This window comes from Salvelinus fontinalis, chromosome 9 (assembly GCF_029448725.1).
Source record: "Salvelinus fontinalis isolate EN_2023a chromosome 9, ASM2944872v1, whole genome shotgun sequence".
Classification (NCBI taxonomy): domain Eukaryota; kingdom Metazoa; phylum Chordata; class Actinopteri; order Salmoniformes; family Salmonidae; genus Salvelinus; species Salvelinus fontinalis.
The window spans coordinates 32,721,846-32,745,621 of record NC_074673.1 but is presented as its reverse complement, the minus strand read 5'-3'; the positions used below and the strand labels follow the sequence as shown (position 1 = coordinate 32,745,621).

Below are 23,776 nucleotides of genomic sequence, written 5' to 3'. Positions count from 1 at the left end.
CAATGCAAATTCATACCATTTTTTTTGAAAGCTCATATTATATAGTGCCATCTACAGGGAACATTACACATTCCATGCTTTTGGGTAAATGGAAGTACAGTATTAAGGACGTGGTTCAAAACAAAACAATCTCCCATGTTTACCTTTTCCAGATGAAAACAGTTTAAAGCAGTATCACATTTAGGGAGCCTTTATTAAAAGTGGAAAACTTCGTCAGAATGGATAAGAAATACTGCTAAAGAAGCAAACAAACAGTGATAATCCAGTGAAAAAAGTTAAGACTATTGAAGATGCTGTACAGAAACACACATTGGTTAAAATGAAACAAGTAAATAATTTACAAGTAAATTGTAATCAAATTGAACCCCAGTCTCAAATCCTCTACTAACTAGGAGTTTCCTTGCTACTCCAAAATCCCTCTGTTAGACTCCAGGTATGGCCAGGAGTTATACACCTACAGTACAGAGAAGGCTGGTTTGAGGAATGGCCGGCTGTTTGTTTGTGGTGTGGGGAGGGCCATAAAGCCAGGCCTCCTCCCCACTGGGCCTGCTGCTGAAGGCCTTGAGCCCTGCCCTGCTGCTGACCCACGTCCTGCTGCTGACCCCCGGCCTTTAGATCCACCTCTGGAGTTGGACCCTGTCCACGACCCATTGTTGCTGTACTTCCTACACCAAGAGACAGGAGTGCAGAGAATGAAACGGGTAAATGTAGATGCCAGATAGTATTCTGAATCAAAGTCTGGCATGAAATAACTCAAATATACAGTTGCAAGTATATAGTATATCGCTAGTATTCATTTGAAAAAAAAAACAACAAAAAAACACATGTACAGTTGAAGTCGTAAGTTTACATACACCTCAGCCAAACACATTTAAATTCAGTTTTTCACAATTCCTGACATTTAATCATAGTAACAATTCCCTGTCTTAGGTCAGTTAGGATCACCACTTTATTTTAAGAATGTGAAATGTCAGAATAATCGTAGAGAGTGATTCATTTCAGCTTTTATTTCTTTCATCACATTTCCAGTGGGTCAGAAGTTTACATACACTCAATTAGTATTTGGTAGCATTGCCTTTAAATTGTTTAACTTGGGTCAAACGTTTCAGGTAGCCTTCCACAAGCTTCCCACAATAAGTTGCGTCAATTTTGGCCCATTCCTCCTGACAGAGCTGGTGTAACTGAGTCAGATTTGTAGGCCTCCTTGCTCGCACATGCTTTTTCAGTTCTGCACACACATTTTCTATAGGATTGAGGTCACGGCTTTGTGATGGACACTCAAATACCTTGACTTTGTTGTCCTTAAGCCATTTTGCCACAACTTTGGAAGTATGCTCGGGGTCATTGTCCATTTGCGACCAAGCTTCAACTTCCTGACTGATGTCTTGAGATGTTGCTTCAATATATCCACATAATTTTCCTCCCTCAAGATGCCATCTATTTTGTGAAGTGCACCAGTCCCTCCTGCAGCAAAGCACCCCCACAACATGATGCTGCCACACCCGTGCTTCACGGTTGGGATGGTGTTCTTCGGCTTGCAAGCCTCCCCCTTTTTCCTCCAAACATAACACTGGTCATTATGGCCAAACAGTTCTATTTTTGTTTAATCAGACCAAAGGACATTTCTCCAAAAAAGTATGATCTTCGTCCCCATGTGCAGTTGCAAACTGTAGTCTGGCTTTTTTATGGCGGTTTTGGAACAGTGGCTTCTTCCTTGCTGAGCAGCCTTTCAGGTCATGTCGATATAGGAATCGTTTTACTGTGGATATAGATACTTTTGTACCAGTTTCCTCCAGCATCGTCACTAGGTTCTTTGCTGTTGTTCTGGGAATGATTTGCACTTTTCGCACCAAAGTACGTTCATCTCTAGGAGACAGAACGCATCTCCTTCCTGAGCGGTATGACGGCTGCGTGGTCCCATGGTGTTTATACTTGCGTACTATTGTTTGTACAGATGAACGTGGTACCTTCAGGCATTTGGAAATTGCTCCCAAGGATGAACCAGACTTGTGGAGGTTTACAATTTATTTTCTGAGTTATTGGCTGATTTATTTTGATTTTCCCATGATGTCAAGCAAAGAGGCACTGAGTTTGAAGGTAGGCCTTGAAATTCATCCACAGGTACACCTCCAATTGACTCAAATTATGTCAATTAGCCTATCAGAAGCTTCTAAAGCCATTACATAATTTTCTGGAATTTTCCAAGCTGTTTAAAGGCACAGTCAATTTAGTGTATGTAAACTTCTGACCCACTGGAATTGTGATACAGTGAATAATATGTGAAATAATCTGACTGGAAACAATTGTTGGAAAAATGACTTGACATGCACAAAGTAGATGTCCCAACTGACTTCCAAAAACTATAGTTTGTTAACAAGAAATTTGTGGAGTGGTTGAAAAATGAGTTTTAATTGACTCCAACCTAAGTATGTAAACTTCTGACTTCAACTGTGTGTGTGTGTGTGTGTGTGTGTGTATATATATTTATTTATTTCACACACACATACACACCCACACACACACAGTACCAGTCAAAGTTTGGACACACCTACTCCTTCAAGGGTTTTCTTTATTTTGACTATTTTCTACATTGTAGAATAATAGTGAAGACATCAAAACTGAAATAACACATGGAATCATATAGTAACCAAAAAAAGTGTTAAACAAATCAACATATATTTTAGTAGCCACCCTTTGCCTTGATGACAGCTTTGCACACTCTTGGCATTCTCATGGGGACCGCCACTGGAAAGGAAGACCCAGAGTTACTTTTGCTGCAGAGGATAAGTTCATTGGAACTGTCTCAGAAATTGCAGGCCAAATAAATGCTTCAGTGAGTTCAAGTAAAAGACACATCTCAACATCAACTGTTCGGAGGAGACTGCGTGAAATCAGGCTTTCATGGTCTTTGCTGCAAAGAAACCACTACAAAAGGACACCAATAAAAGAAAAGACTTGCTTGGGCCAAGAAACACGGGCAATGGACATTAGACCGGTAGAAATCTGTCCTGTGGTCTGATGAGTCCAAATGTGAGATGTTTGGTTCCAACTGTTAAGTACATGCATTAAGTATCCCCATCACGGCACCATCACTCTTATTAGTATGCCTGCACGGGGTTGCCATTACCGGAGTGCAATGGCAACCATGTATTGTGGAAATACGGTTTAGTAAACGTTGTTAAACTGGAACACCAGTAGGTGAAAGGATGATCTCCGCATGTGTGGTTCCCACCATGAAGCATGGGGGAGGAGGTGTGATGGTGCTTTGCTGGTGACGCTGTCTGATTTATTTAGAATTCAAGGCACTCTTAACCAGCATGGCTACCGCAGCCTTCTGCTGAAAGTGTGCAAAGCTATCATCAAGGCAAAGGGTGGCTACTTTGATGAATCCAGAATCTATTTTGATTTGTTTAACACTTTTTTGGTTACTAGATGATTCCATGTGTGTTATTTCATAGTTTTGATGTCATCTATATTATTCTACATAAAATAGTAAAATAAAGAAAAAGCCTTGAATGAGTAGGTGTGTCCAAACTTTTGACTGTTACTGTATAGATAAAATGTAATCCCTTTTTAGATGTAATTTTAAGGCAGCCCAATGTGAAGACTGTATTCATAAGCAGGTGTGTAAACTTTCACTCGTCACTGTATATGACTGCATATAAGATTTGACACATAACACTAACCCTTTAGAGTTGGAGTTTGTTAATCCTTTTCTCTTTTTGGATTTCTTGAAGGCGGGGGCCTTTTTCCTCTTCGCTCCTCTGCCGTTGTTACTGTTGAAATAACTGGATGATCCAGCGTCGTCCTCATAACAGTCCTCCTCGTCGTCTCCGCGGCCTCGCCTTGTGTCTATCCATGACATAGTGGAGCTTCCTTCAGTGGTGTCAGACTGCTCCTCCACTGCAGAGGGGTTCAGTCAGACAGACACACATTGTTAACACAAACCTACTACACTACAGGTCAAACACAGCAGGGCACAGATATCACTGAGTAGGAACATGAACATATGAAATCCAGTTTTATCGAGTTGTGTAGGACATGCTTTCCCCAGTATGGTCACTCACCGGGTAGCTTCCACTCAGAGTATTTCTGCAGAAGCGCGATGACATCTGCTCCATACTTCTCCAGTTTGTCCTCCGTCACACCATCAATCGTCAGCAGCACATCCGGATCGGCCGACAGAGTCTCTGGGAGAAGGAAGCAGTTTTACAACAACTCCTGGTTATTGGAAGTCTACCAATAAAATGTTAGGTAAACACTTGCTTGGTCTAGAAAAGGAATATGAACAGGAATGAAATACAATAAGTCTAAATAGTGGTGTATGCTCTCAGCACTCACCGGCTATCATCTTCAGGGTGGCAGTGGAGAAGATGTTGTAATAGTGAATGCCAAAGACTTTGCCCAGCCTCTTGCACAGATCAGTGAGCTCCTGCAGACACTTCTGGACCATCTCCTCACTCTTGGAGACATCCTTGGCCACAGCAGTTTTGTGCTTCCTGATGTTGGAGGCACTCTCGGTCTCATAGAACTCCACCTAGGACAAGGAAAAATAACTGTTCCCATTTCTACTGCATGGATCTCACAAACATAACTAAATATGTGAAGCTAATAACGAATGATAGAACACGTTCACAACAGTTGTTGACGTATCGAATGAGAACTAAGTTTAAGTACCAGTATGATGTGTGTAAGCTCACCTGCATGTGTCCCCCGAGGACATTGATGGCTTTGGGTCCAGCAGAGATGTAAGCCACTGCCTGGCTGTTGGCTGTGATGTACAGGTCCTCCACCAGGAGGTGATCCAGCACCAGCTTCTTGAACAGACGGTCAGCATTGTGTTTGGAGTAAGCCTTTCCTATCGCAAACATCCCTGACTGGACACGAGCGGTTTTAGCACCTGTCAGAAAGCATTGTTGAGTTTCTCTCAGAAACACTAAACATACAGTAATTTTTAATCATTCAATTAAGTGGTGCTCTAATTTACTGGTTACCCAAGAAAATGTCCACCAGCATGTTCAGAGTGAGTCGGTTTTGGTTCGCAGATTTGCTGTATCTGGAGCCAACTTTTTCACAATTCTCCTGGACAAATCTCACAATCTTCTTCACATCTTCAGTCACATTTCTTGCTTTGTATTGCTGAAAGCGAAAAATAATATAACCAGCTTGATTAAATAGAAACATTTAAAATTCAAACATGAAACATTATAACCACATAGCCGTAAAAATACTGCCGTGAAATAGAACAAGTGCTAACTATTATCAAGGGTTAACTCTTACATTGGGTCTGGCACAGTTGTCACAGATGACATCAGGGTGTTCCTTGCAGAAGCCTGGGTTGAACTTGTGCTCTCCAAAGTAAGCCAGCAGCTGTATCCTTCGGCAGTCCATCACGTTCTCACAGAAATGTACCATACTGTGCAGATTGTTCAAGTGAGTGGCTTTGGTATGGTGGTTTCCATCTTTGTCCACTGTGATCAAAACAGAGTGGACATTTTCTCAATATCACTTTCACACTTTGATAAAGAATTTTAGACATTGTCCATGGAGCTTTCCATACCTCCATGGAAATGTTCCAATAAGTGATATATAACCCATACAAAATTGCAGACTATTATTTGTAAGTCTATATAGTCAAAATTCAGATCTGTACTGGTGAGGATTCTCTTGATGCGGATGACGTCAGAGTAGGAGTAGAAGAGGATGCAGTGAGAGATCTCTCCGTCCCTGCCTGCTCTGCCTGACTCCTGGTAGTAGCCCTCTACTGACTTGGGGAGACTGGCGTGGATCACATAGCGCACATCAGGCTTGTCGATGCCCATGCCGAAGGCTATGGTGGCACAGATGACCTGGAGTACAGGGATACAACATTAACCCTGGGTAATGATAGCTCAAGTAGTATGAAGGTGGTTAGTGACGTTAACGTGTAAACATCTGTTAAAATCACCTCACCTGGCAGCCATCCTGATTGATCCATTTGGTCTGCACATGTTCTCTGTCTTTGTCATTGATGCCTGCATGGTAGGCTAGCGCTAGTATACCAGCTCTCTGAAGACTGTCAGCCATGTTGTCACAGTCATTACGGGACAGGCAGTACACAATGCCAGAGCCACCTACACACAAGGAGTAAAAACCAGTCATGATCCCAGTCCTCAAAACACTTCATTCCACTAGCATTAAAAACCTCTGACCAAGTGAGGGAGAACACTAACGTGGATAATTCTTCTTGATCCAGTCAATGCAGTCCTCATCTACCTTCTTGGGTTTCTTGGGTAAAACAGCATATTTGAGGTTATTTCTGTTGAAGCTCATGGTAAACCTGAAAGAGAAATGACACCATGAGGAACATTCATACAAACAGCTGCTGTATGTTTGCATACGACAATACTACAACTGTACTGGTGTTTTTTCCCAGGTAAGGCACGTCTTAGAGCACATACACCTGAGGCTGGGTCATCTGCAGCTGGTTGAGGATGTCCTTCTGGACGCGGGGGGTGGCAGTGGCGGTCAGGGCCATGATCGGCACTTTGGGGAACTTCTGCCGCAGCTCGTACATCCGCTTATAGTCTGGCCGGAAGTCATGGCCCCACTGAGAGAAACAACAGGGCATCAGGTTCATCGTCTCCCTCTAACACCTAACATTCGACCAGATAAGGCATCACATATAGGAACCTACCTGACTGACACAGTGAGCCTCATCAATGACAAAGCGTGCTAGAAGACCTCTCTCATACAGGTTCTGAAGGGCACTGATCATCCTGCCACTCGCACACACCTGGAGGAAAACAGATTGAAAAACAAGTCTGAATATAGCATTTCCTATTAGAAGAGGTTGATAACAGCATTACTGGTTAAATTATTTAGTTCTCACCTTTTCAGGAGTTGCATAGAGCAATTTAATTATGGGGTCCTTCTTGGACAGCTGCAAGTAGATCCTGGCTGCTTCACTGTCAGTCTTCTCACCAGACAAACTTGTGGCGGGAATCTAAAAACAGGCAAGGACATTTAAAACACATTCCAAGCATAGGGTGGCAAGAATGTGTACATTTCATACTTCACACTGTGAGCAGTATGTAGAAAACTTACATCCAGAGTAGTGAGTTTCTGGACCTGGTCTACAATGAGTGATTTCAGTGGTGAGATGACCACAGTCACTCCTGCACACACACAGGCCGGCAGCTGGTAGCAAAGACTTTTACCCCCTCCTGAAAAACAGGAAATAACAAAACACATCCAGCACATTACATTATCTAATCAACATTTTCTGTTCATACCTACTAAATATTACATATCTGCAAAGTCAGTTTGAGATATTTGAATCAATGCATTAAAAGGCACTTGTTGTATACTACAATCGGCATTGATTCCCCACTCACCTGTTGGCATCAGGACAAATGTGTCTTCACCTAACAACGTAGCATTAATGGCTTCCAACTGATTGAATCGGAACTGATGGAGACCAAATCGCTTGTGGAAGATCTTCATCATCTCTGGACAGTGGGGGAAGTTGAAGCCTCTGAAGCGATCGTGGGCAGGGTTTCTGTATGTGAGCTCTGCAAATTATGAGATAAACATGAGTCTGTCTGAGCAGACCAAGTAATCCATGTAAGAAAAACATTTGTTTAGTAGAAGGAATAATCCAATCTCAAGGCTGCCCTATAATGAATGTACTTGCCAGGAGAGGTGATTTTAGGAGGCTTGGCCACAGGAGCAGGTGTAGCTGGTTTCTTCTGCCATGTTGATGTACTTGGTCCTCCCTCACACACCACTTTAGAGACAGAACTGGAGTCCTGCCTTGACGCTGAGGAGCTTGGGGGTTCAAAGTAATCAGGGATATCTGAATCATTGAAGTCATCTATGTCAAAGTCATCAATGAAGAAATCGTCTGGCTCCGTGACTGCTGGGGCTTGTGCCACAGAGGCTTGGGTACTGCTCTCCCCAGTCATTTGTACAGCAGCTGCCGGGCTCTTCGGTGAGAAGAAGAGATTTGACTGAGCCACATCACCAATTTGTTTTTTGAAGATACCGTAATTCGATGGAGAGTCACAATTACTTTGGCCTGTTGTGGATGCTTTCTTCTTGTCTCTAGTGAAAATAGGATTTTCCTGAGTGCTGGGTCTCCAAGAGATGCCTGGAGTCTGAACATTGATCATACAGTCAGAGTCCTCAAAAACACTACTGTCGTAGTCCACAGATATGACTGAGGACCTCCTGAAGGGAAGGGCTTTCATGGAAGAATCTCCTTTACCCTTGGGCAGGCAAGTGGTGGAAGACTTGACACTTGGAGTAGCAAAGGAAAAAGTAGTCTTTTCACTGAATCTGGATTCCAAGACAGTGCTGTCTGGCTGTTGTGTCCCGAAAGATGTGTCACTGCTGCCAGTAGCAATTATCCTTTTCCTGATGGTAAAAAGGGTGATATGACTAACAGATTAATAGATGTCACAGTAAAACTACAGCTGAAACTTAATCTACAGCGGTTTTCCCATATAAAATAGTTCAGATTAAATGAATTACCTATGAGCCCGCTGCAGTAAGAGCTCTGTCCCACAGGACAGGCCTAATAGTTCATGATCAGGGATGGAATCCACCAGAGCACAGATGGACTCCATGATACTCAAGAGCTGATATTCAGACTTTGGATTGGTGACTAAAGGAACCAATAAAATGAGGAGTCAGTACAAGAGAATTATATGCAATGTTCACTGGAATTATAAAAACAGACCAAAACATCTGGCTTAAACATAACCCATGTTATTCACCTGTTCTTTCTTTAAAAGGACCATCAGACACTCTTTGCAGGCTTGACACTGACCCTCTTGTTGATACAGGGCTGACGTCTTTACGGACTGCAGAGCCAGGTGTCTTCAATCTGTTGTGATCATAAACAACGCTTGCCAAGTAGATACAGTGCCTTCAGAAAGTATTCAAACCCCTCGACTTATTCCACATTTTGCTGTGTTACAGCCTGAATTTAAAATGGATTTTATTTTCTCACCCATCATCTACACACAATACCCCATGACAAAGTGAAAACAGGTTTTAGAAATGTTTGCTAATTTATATAAAAATTAAATACAGAAATATCATAAGTATTAATTTACTATGACTCCAAATTGAGCTCAGTTGCATCCAATTACCTTAGATCATCCTTGATATCCACTACAACTTGATTGGAGTCCACCTGTGGCCAATTCAATTGTTTGGACATTATTTAGAAAAAAACACACCTGTCTATATAAGGTCCCACAGTATCTCAGAGCAGAAACTATACCATGAAGTCCAAGGAACTGTCCGTAGCTCTTCAAGATAGAATTGTGATGAGGCATATATCTGAGGAAGGGTATAAAACGATTTCTAAAGTGGTGAAAGTTTCCAAGAGCACAGTGGTCTCCACTCTCCATCATTGGGAAATTAAATATGAAAGTACCCAGACTCTGCCTAGAGCTGGTTGTCTGACCAAAATGAGCAACCAGGCAAGAAGGACCTTGGTCAGGGAGGTGGCCAAGAACCCAATGACCACACTGACAGAATTACAGAGTTCCTTGGCTGAGATAAGAGAATCTGCCAGAAGCACAACAGTCTCTACAGCACTTAACCAATCTGGGCTTTTTGGGAGAGTGACCAGATGGAAGCCACTCCTGAGAAAAAGCAAATGACAGCACACCTGGAGTTTGCAAAAAGGCACATGAAAGAAAGAGCATAAGGCAAAAGATTGTGGTCTGATGAGACAAAAATAGAACTATTTGACCTGAATGCAAAGCACAATGTCTGGAGAAAACCAGGCACATCTCATCACCTGTCTAACACCATCCATACCGTGAAGCATGGTGTTTGCAGAATCATGCTATGTGGATGCTTTTCAGCAGCAGGGACTAGGAGACTTGTAAGGATAGAGCAATGAGAATGGAGCCAAATACAGGCAAATCCTTGAGAACCTGCTTCAGAGTACAAACCACCTCACTGGGGTGAAGATTTACATTCAAACAGGACAATGACCCCAAGCATACAGCCAAACCAATGCTGGAACTGCTTCAGAACAAGGATATGAAGGTTCTTGAGTGGCACAACCAAAGCCAAGACTTGAATCCCACTGAAAATCGGTGGAAAGACTTGAAGATTGCTGTTTACCACCACTCCCCATCTAACTTAACAGCGCTTGAGAAAATATGCAAGGAAGAATGGGAGAAGATCTCCAAATCCAGATGTGCAAATCGCCGCCAAAGGTGTTTCTACAAAGTTTTGACTCAGGGGTGTGAATACTTATGTAAATGAGATATCTGTATTTCATGTTCAATACATTTACAAAAATGTATAAAACATGTTTTCACATTGACCAGGGATGCAAATTGGTGAGGGCCCAAAAAGGTGACACTTTTTTTGAGCACTAAAACATGCAAAAACATCCCTGCTAGGGGGAAATGCAGGTTAACCCTTGTGTTGTTTTAAGTGTCAAAAATGACCCGCCACTATGTTTAACAGCAGAGAAAGCCACCCAAGTGATCTTTTTTTTCAACTTGAAATTTGATGACGTTTCTTGGAGTGACCCCAACATTAGAAAAAGTAAAACATCGCCTTTGTTCATATTTCCATGAAAACTGTACACCACCAGGGTACAAAGATTGGTTGGCACAGTTATAAAGAACAAACCTGAGCCCCCCCCTGCACTCCTCACAACAAGGGGGAGAGAGGCCTTCTCATCAAAGTTTGCCTTCACCCCCACCACCACTCTAGTTTCTTACATCCCAAAGAGGAACAAGAATGTGGTCCTCCTGAGCACACTGCACAAAACGGCTGAGATCAGTGATCGTGAGGACAGGAAGCCAGCCATCATCCTGGACTACAACCACAACAAAGGAGGCATCAAACCACACATTCAAAGAAGGGAGCACCTCCCCCGCACAGCAGCGGTTGCGAAAGCTGTTCAGGGGGCTGAATCTTGTCCTGATCCACCTGAGGCTGCAGCAGGCAAGAGGAGGAGATGCAAATTCTGCCCCCCAAAGAAGGACTGTAAAATAAATACTATTTCCTGCACATGTGAGAAATACATCTGGAAAGTCCATGCACACACACTTGCATACTGTCCTACATGTGCTAATTAGAGTTGATTGATTTATGTTCTTCATGTTTTAGTTTTGTATCTATTATCTTATTTTATTGTTGTTGTTTATACACCTTGTGGGTGGGGGCAATGGTTTAAAAAAATGGAAGAATAGTATTTTGTAGTTGAATTTCTCATTGTACAGTATAAGAAAATATCACTATGTTGCCAAAAAAGTTCAAGACTTATTGTTTCCCTTCAATAAAATGCATTCAAAACTACTTTCTGCACATTTCTGCTACACAAGTGCTATCTCTTTCTTAAAAAAAACAATAATAAACAATAATAATACACCTCTACTTTAGTAAAGAAAACAATTATGACAGGTGTGTTGTAATAAAAATGAGTGGTGTCCACTGATTAAATGCAGTCTTTCTGCATTGTGAAAAGGGAAAACCCTGATGTTTGTGATGAATGACAGGTTGCATCTTCATGCAAAATAGATTTGGGGTTTAAAATTCAATTAAGCTGCTTTATTTTAGGGGTTTAGTGAAGACGGGTCATTTTTGACCCTTAGGACAAGGGGAGTACACAGAATGTTAAGACTACACAAGGATTAACTAATTAAACAACAGAGAATATGATCAGTCTGTGTGTAAAATAGAAAGTGGCTAATGTGAACCTAACACACAGATAAAAAATGTAAAGAAAGCAATCCAATGTTATTTGTTTCCAAAACTTTACTGCAAATGACACAAGTCTTGAGAAAAAATAATACACTAATATTGCAGTTAGCCATGACAGCCTTTATAATAGAATGCTTGTGACCCCCCAATAACATTGTACACTTTCTGCCTGTGGACATCTGTTCTACAATGTGCCAGTAGAGCATGATACCTTTTGATGGCATAATTGACCTCATTCAGGCAGAGTACACCTCGCATACCCCTTTTTATCCACTGTACTGAAAAAGTGATAGAGAAAGTGTGTGGTGTTCCTTTCACCTCTAGTGGCATCCAGCTTAAGCCAGCTCCTGCTCCAGTCGTGGCCAAAAGTTGAGAATGACACAAATATTAATTTTCACAAACTCTGCTGCCTCAGTTTGTATGATGGCAATTTGCATATACTCCAGAACGTTATGAAGAGTGATCAGATGAATTGCAAAGTCCCTCTTTGCCATGTTTGCCATGCAAATGAACTGAATCCCCAAAAACATTTCCACTGCATTTCAGCCCTGCCACAAAAGGACCAGCTGACATCATGTCAGTGATTCTCTCGTTAACACAGGTGAGTGTTGACGAGGACAAGGCTGGAGATCACTGTCATGCTGATTGAGTTCGAATAACAGACTGGAAGCATCAAAAGGAGGGTGGTGCTTGGAATCATTGTTCTTCCCCTGTCAACCATGGTTTCCTGCAAGGAAACACGTGGTCATCATTGCTTTACACAAAAAGGGCTTCACAGGCAAGGATATTGCTGCCAGTAAGATTGCACCTAAATCCACCATTTATCAGATCATCAAGAACTTCAAGGAGAGCGGTTCAATTGTTGTGAAGAAGGCTTCAGGGCGCCCAAGAAAGTCCAGCAAGCGCCAGGACCGTCTTGTAAAGTTGATTGAGCTGCGGGATCGGGGCACCACCAGTACAGAGCTTGCTCAGGAATGGCAGCAGGCAGGTGTGAGTTCATCTGCACGCACGGTGAGGCGAAGACTTTTGGAGGATGGCCTGGTGTCAAGAAGGGCAGCAAAGAAGCCACTTCTCTCCGGGAAAAACATCAGGGACAGATTGATATTCTGCAAAAGGTACAGGGATTGGACTGCTGAGGACTGGGGTAAAGTCCTTTTCTCTGATGAATCCCCTTTCCGATTGTTTGGGGCATCCAGAAAAAAGCTTGTCGACAAGGTGAGCGCTACCATCAGTCCTGTGTCATGCCAACAGTAAAGCATCCTGAGACCATTCATGGGTGGGGTTGCTTCTCAGCCAAGGGAGTGGGCTCACACACAATTGTGCCTTAGAACACAGCCATGAATAAAGAATGGTACCAACACATCCTCCGAGAGCAACTTCTCCCAACCATCCAGGAACAGTTTGGTGACGAACAATGCCTTTTCCAGCATGATGGAGCACCTTGCCATAAGGCAAAAGTGATAACTAAGTGGATCGGGGAACAAAACATCGATATTTTGGGTCCATGGCCAGGGAAACTCCCCAGACCTTAATCCCATTGGGAACTTGTGGTCAATCCTCAAGAGGCGGGAGGACAAACAAAAATCCACAAATTCTGACAAACTCCAAGCATTGATTATGCAAGAATGGGCTGCCATCAGTCAGGATGTGGCCGAGAAGTTAATTGACAGCATGCCAGGGCGGATTGCAGAGTTCTTGAAAAAGAAGGGTCAACACTGCAAATATTGACTCTTTGAATCAACTTCATGTAATTGTCAATAAAAGTATTTTACACTTATGAAATGCTTGTAATTATACTTCAGTATTCCATAGTAACATCTGACAAAAATATCTAAAGACACTGAAGCAGCAAACTTTGTGGAAATTAATATTTGTGTCATTCTCAAAACTTTTGGCCACGACTGTACACTTGTTGAACAAGCAGCGACTCATTTTCACCTAATTCTCTCATTCTGATTAACCATTCTGATTAACCACATACTGTAGAGGGAAAACATGAGTTCACAGATAGTAGTTAGCTAGTTAACATTTCACAGATTGCCAGGGTCCAGTAAGCAACTAACACATAATATATCTTGAGGATCGGCAAGGAGTTGTATAACGTTACCAGTTAACTTCTTACGGCTGAAATCCCGTTAACGGGATCAACTTGACAACAGCCAGTGAAAGTGCAGGGCGCCAAATTCAAACAACAGAAATCTCATAATTAAAATTCCTCAAACATGCAAGTATTATACACCATTTTAAAGATAAACTTGTTAATCCCACCACAGTGTCCGATTTCAAAAAGGCTTTACAACGCAAGCATACCATGCGATTATGTTAGGTCAGTGCCTAGTCACAAAAAAACACAGCCATTTTCCAGCCAAAGAGAGGAGTCACAAAAAGCAGAAATAGAGATAAAATGAATCACTAACCTTTGATGATCTTCATCAGATGGCACTCATAGGACTTCATGTTACACAAAACATGTATGTTTTGTTCTATAAAGTTCATATTTATATCCAAAAATCTCAGTTTACATTGGCGCGTTATGTTCAGTAATGTTTTGCCTCCAAAACATCAGGTGATTTTGCAGAGAGCCACATCAATTTACAGGAATACTCATCATAAACGTTGATGAAAGATACAAGTGTTATGCATAGAATTAAAGATATACTTCTCCTTAATGCAACTGCTGTGTCAGATTTAAAAAAAGCTTTACGGCAAAAGCACACCATGCAATAATCTGAGTACAGCGCTAAGCCACCAAACAGATACCCGCCATGTTGAGGAGTCAAAAGTCAGAAATAGCATTATAAATATTCACTTATCTTTGATGATCTTCATCGGCATGCACTCCCAGGAATCCCAGTTCCACAATAAATGTTTGTTTTGTTCGATAAAGTCCATAATTTATGTCCAAATACCTCCTTTTTGTTCACGCGTCTAGTCCAGTAATCCAAATGCACAAGGCGCGAGCACTAAGTCTAGACGAAAAGTCAAAAAAGTTTGTAGAAACAGTTCGTAGAAACATGTCAAACGATGTATTGAATCAATCTTTAGGATGTTATCATAAATCTTCAATAAAGTTTCAACCGGACAATTCCTTTGTCTTTAGAAATGAAAAGGAACAGAGCTCACGCTCACGGCTGCGCGCGTGACTAAACTCAAGGCATTCTGCCAGACCCCTGATTCAAACAGCTTATTCGCTCCCCCTTCACAGTAGAAGCCTGAAACAACGTTCTAAAGACTGTTGACATCTACTGGAAGCCTTAGGAAGTGCAATCGGACCAGAATTTACAATGTATATTGGATAGGCAATCACTTGAAAAACTACAAACCTCAGATTTCCCACTTCCTGGTTGGATTTTTCTCAAGTTTTCGCCTGCCATATGAGTTCTGTTATACTCACAGACATCATTCAAACAGTTTTAGAAACTTCAGGGTGCTTTCTATCCAAATATACTAATAATATGCATATCTTAGCTTCTGGGCCTGATTAGCAGGCAGTTTACTCTGGGCACACTTTTCATCCGAACGTGAAAATAGCACCCCCAGCCATAAGAAGTTAATACTATAGCAAATTGGTTAGGTTACTAACATTAGCTCATCTGATGTTGTAACATTAGCTTGCTAAAGTTAGCTGTCTGACTTTATTAGCTAGCTAATTTTCACACCATAGCCTCAATTATTTGTTCAGTTAAGTTGGCTAATGTTGGTCAACATTTCTCTGGCTAGGTAACAGATAAGTATCTTGCTAGCTGGATCGAATTAACAATGATAACAATACTTGTTCAACCACTTTCTCCCTCACCTCAAACTTTCCAAATGCAAATTGTTTTTTTGGTTACAGCTCATGAAGTACGCTTCATCACCTTCTCACCCCCGTTTCCATGGTCAGGCTTCTGACCTACCTCTTCGCTATTGTTTAGTGGATGCGCTGCTGTAAGTTAACTGGCAAACTTTTGGATACAAACTGCCTTTCCACTCTCCTGCTGTCTTTCCAGCATGCACGAGCACTGATGCTGTAAGTAGCACATTGGTTGTCTCTTCTCTCTTCAGCCACGTGCTGCATTCTGTTGTTATGTGAACGATTGGCAGAGCCTTGGACACAGCCAGTATTGCTCCAAATGCGCATCACTCATTCGCATACAACCAGTAGTCATCCAAAGCCCCTCCCCGAAAACTTCTCTAATCGGATCTACACGAATCATGTAGCTCACCTATTTTGATTCAAAACTGAGAATTTCCCCTGAAAGGTGACTAGTTTGCCTCCCTGATTACCATTATGGGGTATTGTGTGTAGATCAATGAGAAGAAAAATCTATTTCATCCATTTTGAATTCAGGCTGTAATAATAAAATGTGGAATAAGTCAAGGGGTATGAAAACTTTCTGAAGGTACTATATAGCTTGCTGTACAACATATAAAGACAATTGCATTCACACCATCAGTTCAAGTCATACATCCATTAGAAAGAAATGTAAAACATAATCATAGACTAAAATGCAACAGATGAATGTACACATGTACAGCAGAAACGTACCTTGTTTCCTTTGTAGAAGTAGAATGACTGAAATCCTCTGGACTTGGGGAAGGGGGGATGAAATCTAGGTCTCCATCTAGCTCGGACTTGTCATCAAGGTCTATGATATCTGTCTCATTCCATTTACTTTGATGATCTTGCGGAAACATTTTGGGAGATGAGTTGATGTCTTTTCAATGCTGATATAATTATTTATCAACACCCTGCCAAGATGTTCATCCTTAAAATAAAACTCCACCCCAAAGCTATGTTTTGGTATCTGTTTCATTTGTCCATTGTTAATATAGTCCCAAAATGTTTTGCATGTCAGCAATCAAGTTTAAGATACAGCCGATATGGCGCAAAACGCAGCACCATATAATGCAAAATGCATCATACCAGCTGTATTTATGCATGTTGAAAGTTATACATTATAAAAACGTGATTGCTGATATGCAAAACATTGTGGGACTAAATCAACAATACACTCATGAAAGTTTTGTGGTGTAGTTTTACTTTAAGTAGGTGACCTCCAGCTTACAATAAATGTGCAAAGGGAAAATACTTGGACTTGAGACACTGATAATTGGACCTGAGCAAGGCTATATTTTAAGAGTACTATTCACCTGTCTTTTCAACTGGACCGGGTGCAGTGATGCTCTCATCTTCACTGTCACTCAGCACAGACTTGGCTTGAGAAGCAGAAGGTCGTCTTCTAACCATTTTAATGGGAGAATCCTCCACCTCCCAGTGCTCCCACTCTGCTGGATCCTGGATGGGATTGTCTCTTGGAGCAGTACTGGCAGACTCCGAAGCATCTTGTGAGTCCTCCATTGTGAGAGTACATTGTTCTGTCCCATCAAGACTACACTTATTTCTATGACAGCTGTTGGTCTTTGTATTCAGCGCTCGTAGAGGGACATCTTTGTCTGATCTATGTGTGTTAGTATCCAATTGTTCAACACTGGAAACAGGTGTCACCTTGACACTCCTACCTGAGATCCCTGGGCTTGGTAAAGTACTTTTTCCCTTGACAGGGGTTTCAAAGTCATCAAAATCATCCCATCCGTCCAGGGGAATACCAAAAGAGCTATCAAGTCCTGTGGGTTTGCTGCCATTGCTACCTGTAATCAAGCTATCAGATTTGGTCAAAGCAGGGGAGATCTTTGCAGCAGACACAGCTGGGATGGGTTTCCTCACTGAAAAGGGGTTTAATACAGGACTGATGGCTTCATACTTGCTTATGGGATTGACTGAGGAGAAGTTGATTTTGGAGAGAGGTCTTTCGGGCTTGGTTGAAAATGTCAAAGGAGGTTTAATTACTGCATTATCATGAGGAACATTGACACTCCTGTTTGTTAAACCATTTGAGCTGTTTACCTTAGTGGGAACTTCCACCTTGGTGATACCTGATGTGGACTTCTTTTTGAAACAAAATGTCCTGCAAAGAAAAGTGAAGTCATTATAGCTAACTTTTTACACGGAAAACTTGTAGCTCCAATGTCGTCAAAATTCTTACATTTTAGTAATTTAGCAGACGCTCTTATCCAGAAAATCCTTATCTGGAAAGCTACCTACTTTAGTCAGTATATTGTGCATATATCTCTGCTGGCTACTGACTTCTACCTAGCTCTGGCCCAATTTTTTGGGGTGTATTTTATGCCAAGGCAGCAGCTACTCTTCCTGGGGTCCAATCACAATTACGCAGATACATAAAATAAAACAGTACATAACACATTATTACACACTAATCTACCATAACATATCAATAACACAAAATCAATAATACAACAGAACAATATTAAAGGAAAAATCCAGACCAAACCTCTCATTCCTTTAATTTACAGTGTTAAATAACACTAATATGTGAGAACAATATTTTTTGTGAACAAATGTTTAATTTTGGCATTATAATAAGGTTGGTAGCAACATTAAAAATTGTTGTGGAAATAAGTTGCAGCTCAAGTCAACTACAAAATCCACAATGCAATGCTTTCTATGCGCTGGCTGGCAAGCTAGCAAGCAAAAGTAGCTACACAAAATAATACCAAAGACAATATCAGCATGTAAAGTTAGCAGTAAAAATCGCATAAACAAACTGCACTATCAATTTAGGAGTCTACAATCTCACCATGTCCAACCTGCAGATCAATGTGCCTCACAGAGTGGAGTCTGACATTCTCAATGGCAGATATACTTTTGAGGAGATGCCACGTCAAAGGTCACGCGGTGCATTCTGGGCAATTCTGGGACAAGGAGCGCTCTCCTTCAAGGAGTAAACGGGAGTCTATTGGGCTCCAGCTCAGAAATCCAACAGTAGCACCAAATTTGTCAACAAGAACAAAATCACATATCTTTTCAGATAACTTGCTATCTGTAATATTGTATAGCTTTGGAATCGTGAGATTATGTACTTTCAAGAAAAATAGGCACTTTTTCTACCTATACACTGAATTTTCTTCGAGGCAAGTAACACTGAAACGTGCATGAGAGCATCAGCTGTTCCAGACGACTGTGATCACGCTCTCCGTAGCCGATGTGAGTAAGACCTTTAAAAAGGTCAACATTCACAAGGCCGCAGAGCCAGACGGATTACCAGGACGTGTACTCCTACATGCACTGACCAACAGATCCACATATGATGATATAAAATGGCGCCGGAAGGAATGGCAGCAGTTTTACGGGCGCCCAACCAACTGTGTTATTATGTGTTTTTTTTCATGATATTTGTAAATTATTTTGTACATAATGTTTCTGCAACCATATCTTATGGCAGAAAAGAGCTTCTGGATATCAGGACAGCGATCACTCACCTCAGATTAGACAAAGATTTTTTCAACAACAAGCAGGACTCACACGATATTCTCCAAACACCCGGCAGGGCCGACATCCCAGTTATTCGCAAGAGGAAGCGACGCAGGTACAGAGGACAAAGAGCCGGATGCCTGGTCAGGACCCGGAGAAGGCGACTGGGAAGCTGCCGTTACCGTCAATACTATTCGCCAACGTGCAATCATTGGACAATAAATTAGACGAGGTACGATCACGAATATCCTACCAACGGGACATCAAAAACTGTGATATCCTATGTTTCACGGAATCGTGGCTGAATGACAACATGGGTATTCAGCTAGCGGGATATACGCTGCACCAGCAGGATAGAACAGCACACTCCGGTAAGACGAGGGGGGGGGGCGGTCTGTGCATATTTGTAAACAACAGCTGGTGCATGAAATCTAAGGAAGTCTCAAGATTTTGCACGCCTGAAGTAGAGTATATTGTGATAAATTGCAGGCCACACTACTTGCCTAGAGAGTTCTCAGCTATACTTTTCGTGGCTGTTAATTTACCACCACAAACAGATGCTGGCACTAAGAGCGCACTCAGTCAGCTGTATAAGGAAATAAGCAAACCACTCACCCAGAGGCGGCGCTCCTAGTGGCCGGAGACTTTAATGCAGGGAAACTTAAATCAGTTCTACCAAATCTCTATTAACATGTTAAATGTGCAACCAGGGGTAAAAATTCGAGATCACCTGTACTCCACACACAGAGACGCGTACAAAGCTCTCCCTTGCCCTCCATTTGGTAAATCCGACCATAACTCTATCCTCCTGATTCCTGCTTACAAGCAAAAATGAAAGCAGGAAGCACCAGTGACTCGGTCTATAAAAAAATTATCAGATGAAGCAGATGCTAAACTACAGGACTGTTTTGCTATCACAGACTGGAATATGTTCCGGGATTCTTCCGATGACATTGAGGAATACACCACATCAGTCACTGGCTTTATCAATAAGTGCATTGAGAACGTCATCCCCACAGTGACTGTACGTACATACCCCAACCAGAAGCCATGGATTACAGGCAACATTCGCACTGAGCTAAAGGGTAGAGCTGCCGCTTTCAAGGTGCGGGACTCTAACCCGGAAGCTTACAAGAAATCCCGCTATGCCCTGCGACAAACCATCAAACAGGCAAAGCGTCAATACAGGGCTAAGATTGAATCATACTACACTGGCTCCGACGCTCGTCAGATGTGGCAGGGCTGGCAAACTATTACAGACTACAACGGGAAGCACAGCCGCGAGCTGCCCAGTGACACGAGCCTACCAGATGAGCTAAATCACTTCTATGCTCGCTTCGAGGCAAGCAACACTGAGGCATGCATGAGAGCATCAGCTGTTCCGGACGACTGTGTGATCACGCTCTCCATAGCCGACGTGATTAAGACGTTTAAACAGGTCAACATACACAAGGCTGCGGGGCCAGAAGGATTACCAGGACGTGTGCTCCGGGCATGTGCTGACCAACTGACAGGTGCCTTGACTGACATTTCCAACATGTCCCTGATTGAGTCTAATACCAACATGTTTCAAGCAGACCACCATAGTCCCTGTGCCCAAGAACACAAAGGCAACCTGCCTAAATGACTACAGACCCGTAGCACTCACGTCCGTAGCCATGAAGTGCTTTGAAAGGCTGGTCATGGCTCACATCAACACCATTATCCCAGAAACCCTAGACCCACTCCAATTTGCATACCGCCCAAACAGATCCACAGATGATGCAATCTCTATTGCACTCCACACTGCCCTTTCCCACCTGGACAAAAGGAACACCTTTGTGAGAATGCTATTCATTGACTACAACTACAAGCATTCAACACCATAGTACCCTCAAAGCTCATCACTAAGCTAAGGAACCTGGGACTAAACACCTCCCTCTGCAACTGGATCCTGGACTTCCTGATGGGCCGCCCCCAGGTGGTGAGGGTAGGTAGCAACACATCTGCCACGCTGATCCTCAACATTTGAGCTCCCCAGGGGTGCGTGCTCAGTCCCCTCCTGTACTCCCTGTTCACCCACGACTGCATGGCCAGGCACAACTCCAAACCATCATTAACGTTGCAGACGACACAACAGTGGTTGTGATCACCGACAAGACAGCCTATAGGGAGGTCGTCAGAGACCTGGCTGTGTGGTGCCAGAAAAACAACCTATCCCTAACGTAACCAATACTAAGGAGATGATTGTGGACTACAGGAAAAGGAGCACCGAACACGCCCCCATTCTCATCGACGGGGCTGTAGTGGAGCAGGTTGAGAGTTTCAAGTTCCTTGGTGTCCACAACACCAACAAACTATAATGGTCCAAACATACCAAGACAGTCGTGAAGAGGGCACGACAAAGCCTATTCCCCCTCGGGAAACTAAAAAGATTTGGCATGGGTCCTGAGATCCTCAAAAGGTTCTACAGCTGCAACATAGTAGTGCGTACGGCCCAGTACATCACTGGGGCTAAGCTGCCTGCCATCCAGGAACTCTACACCAGGCGGTGTCAGAGGAAGGCCCTAAAAATTGTCAAAGACTCCAGCCACCCTAGTCATAGACTGATCTCTCTGCTACTGTCTCTGCTACTGCACGGCAAGCGACACCGGAGCGCCAAGTCGAGGTCCACAATGCTTCTTAACAGCTTCTACCCCCAAGCCATAGGACTCCTGAACAGCTAACCAAATGGCTACCCAGACTATTTGCATTGCCTGACGATTAGCTAAGCAAACCGCGTGACGCAGCATGACAACGTGAATGCGATTGGTTGACAGTCTGCTGGGTGGAGAGTTGTTCCTTCATTCATTGGATTCTCCTTTCTATAATATCTCTGGCAACAGCACCATGCAATGCACCCTTGACTAAAGAGGCAGACAAATAGGAAAAATGTGCTAGACCCTCTGTTAAATTAAATTTATTAAGGTAGAAATATCGCAAAAATATGATCAATGGCTCATTCAAGAGAAGACATCCTCCGAGTTATGACATCGGCCAGTACTGAAATCTGACATGTATGATAGATGTTTTCGCAATCTAAAAGTCGTATTCCTATTAACTTCCAATGTAGTGAGAGAAACTATCACAGCGCCAAGTCACACTGGCTGGATTTCTGCCTGCTTTAACGGCAATAACTCAGATACACATGAACATGAAATAACCAAGGGAATCAATAGTTACACCATTTAGATGCACACAAACAATGTAACATTCAAAATGAGTGAACCGTCCCTTTAAAATGTCTGTGTGTGTTTAGAGTGCGTGTTATCATGTGTGTGCCTTCACAGTCTGCACTTTTCCATAAGGTGTAGTTTTATCTGTTTGTTTTTTCATCTGATTTTACTCCTTGACTGAGTTACATTATGTAGAATAGAGTTCTATTCAGTCATGGCTCTATGTAGTACTGTGCGTTTCCCTTAGTCTGTTCTGTACTTGAGGGGTGTGAAGTGACTTCTGGTGGTATGTCTTTTGTGGTATGTATGGGTGTCTGAGCTGTGCGCTAGTCCCTTAAAACAGACAGCTCTGTGATTTCAACATGTCAATCAATACCTCGCACAAAGTGATGCAGTCAATCTTCCCTCTACATGCATTTTATTAAATGTTGGCTCTCCTTGTACATTTATGGGCCAGCCGTGCTGCTGTTATTGGCCAAATGTAATTTGTCCATGTCCCTCTTTGTGGCACTTGACATATGACTGGACAGTAGTCCAGGTGAGACAAAACTAGGGCCTGTAGTACTTGTTTTGTTCATAGCAATTTCAAGAAAGCAGCGCCTTATTATTGATAGACCTCTCCCTGTCTTAGCTACCATTGCATCAATAGGGTTTGACCACGACAGGTTACCATCCAGGGTTACACCAAGCAGTTTAGTCTCCTCAACGTGCTCCATTTCCACATTAATAATTACAAGATTTAGTTGAGGTTTAGGTAAATTACTTGTCCCAACTAAAATGGTCTTAGTTAGAAATATGTAGGCAGTCTAACGTTGGAACCGACGCATGCGCATGGACCAGAGTCAATTTGACCGTACAAAAATAGTTCTCGTATTTTGGAACTATTTCCGTGTTCACGTACTGGTCGGAACTAGGAAACTTGTTAATGTCCACATATACAACTAGTTAACGTTACTGTAGCTTCTCGAAAATGTACGAGTTTCCTGGTTGCGACGAGCACGTGAACGCAGCATATTACGACAGCTTGCGCATAAATAGGATAGTCCATCAGCATTATAATATACATATTTTTTTTTTTGTGAGTAACTAATGAAGCCGGTCACAGAACCAAATCGGTCCAACAGAGCGTTGAAGAAGGCCGCCCGGATCTCCCAGGACCAGAGCTAACAGTTAGCTAACGTCATACAACTCCAGCTGGACAATCAAGATACTTACCCTGGTTTGGGTTTAGACAACGACAGTTTTCTCTGAGCAGCATTGCTATGTCTCTCGAGTTGTTCCTTCAAATTATTTTGAGGAAGACTGGACATCATCAGCTAGGCTAGCATCTCAACATTAGCATCATAATAACTGTCTAGTCTTGTTATTTCGCGAGCAACCACTTGTGCAGTCTGTGGATGTATTATTGTCGTGGTCTATAAAATAAAAAGTTGTCTACCTAGCTATAGCTAATTTACAAAAATAAATAAATTCAGCAACCAAAGGCAAAGAGGCTGTCTGTTAACGTGTTTTAGCGCCGTTTTGACTAAATGCTTTCCATTGGCTC

The 23,776-nt window shown here is 42.4% G+C and overlaps 1 protein-coding gene across 3 annotated transcripts; it reads right to left on the bottom strand.

The window, feature by feature from the left end:
* Nucleotides 1-174: 174 nt before the first annotated feature.
* On the bottom strand, nucleotides 175-23,776 carry blm (BLM RecQ like helicase). Of its 3 annotated transcripts, XM_055934132.1 has the most exons (22): nucleotides 23,446-23,776; nucleotides 17,612-17,672; nucleotides 16,858-17,521; nucleotides 16,253-16,388; nucleotides 8,760-8,869; nucleotides 8,515-8,647; nucleotides 7,676-8,397; nucleotides 7,377-7,553; nucleotides 7,087-7,205; nucleotides 6,872-6,985; nucleotides 6,677-6,775; nucleotides 6,441-6,589; nucleotides 6,213-6,319; nucleotides 5,953-6,113; nucleotides 5,654-5,849; nucleotides 5,281-5,471; nucleotides 4,995-5,139; nucleotides 4,701-4,900; nucleotides 4,342-4,537; nucleotides 4,068-4,190; nucleotides 3,687-3,903; nucleotides 175-665 (listed from the first exon to the last, which is right to left on the bottom strand). In XM_055934132.1, exons 1-22 carry the CDS (start codon nucleotides 23,541-23,543, stop codon nucleotides 455-457), a joined length of 4,329 nt encoding a protein of 1,442 aa, XP_055790107.1. In that variant the 5' UTR covers nucleotides 23,544-23,776; the 3' UTR covers nucleotides 175-454. The 3 variants fall into 3 exon arrangements, with proteins under 3 accessions (XP_055790107.1, XP_055790106.1, XP_055790108.1); XM_055934131.1 differs by having other exon boundaries at nucleotides 16,858-17,672; XM_055934133.1 differs by lacking the exons at nucleotides 16,253-16,388; nucleotides 16,858-17,521 and having other exon boundaries at nucleotides 23,446-23,774.

Excerpts from the sequence above, each read along its gene's own strand:
- blm (XM_055934131.1), bottom strand. The coding sequence starts at position 23,543 with ATGATGTCCAGTCTTCCTCAAAATAATTTGAAGGAACAACTCGAGAGA. Across the intron at positions 8,870-16,252 it reads ACTTCTACAAAGGAAACAAG|ATTGAAGACACCTGGCTCTG; the intron begins GTACGTTTCTGC and ends TGATCACAACAG. Across the intron at positions 7,554-7,675 it reads TCCTAAAATCACCTCTCCTG|AGCTCACATACAGAAACCCT; the intron begins GCAAGTACATTC and ends CATAATTTGCAG.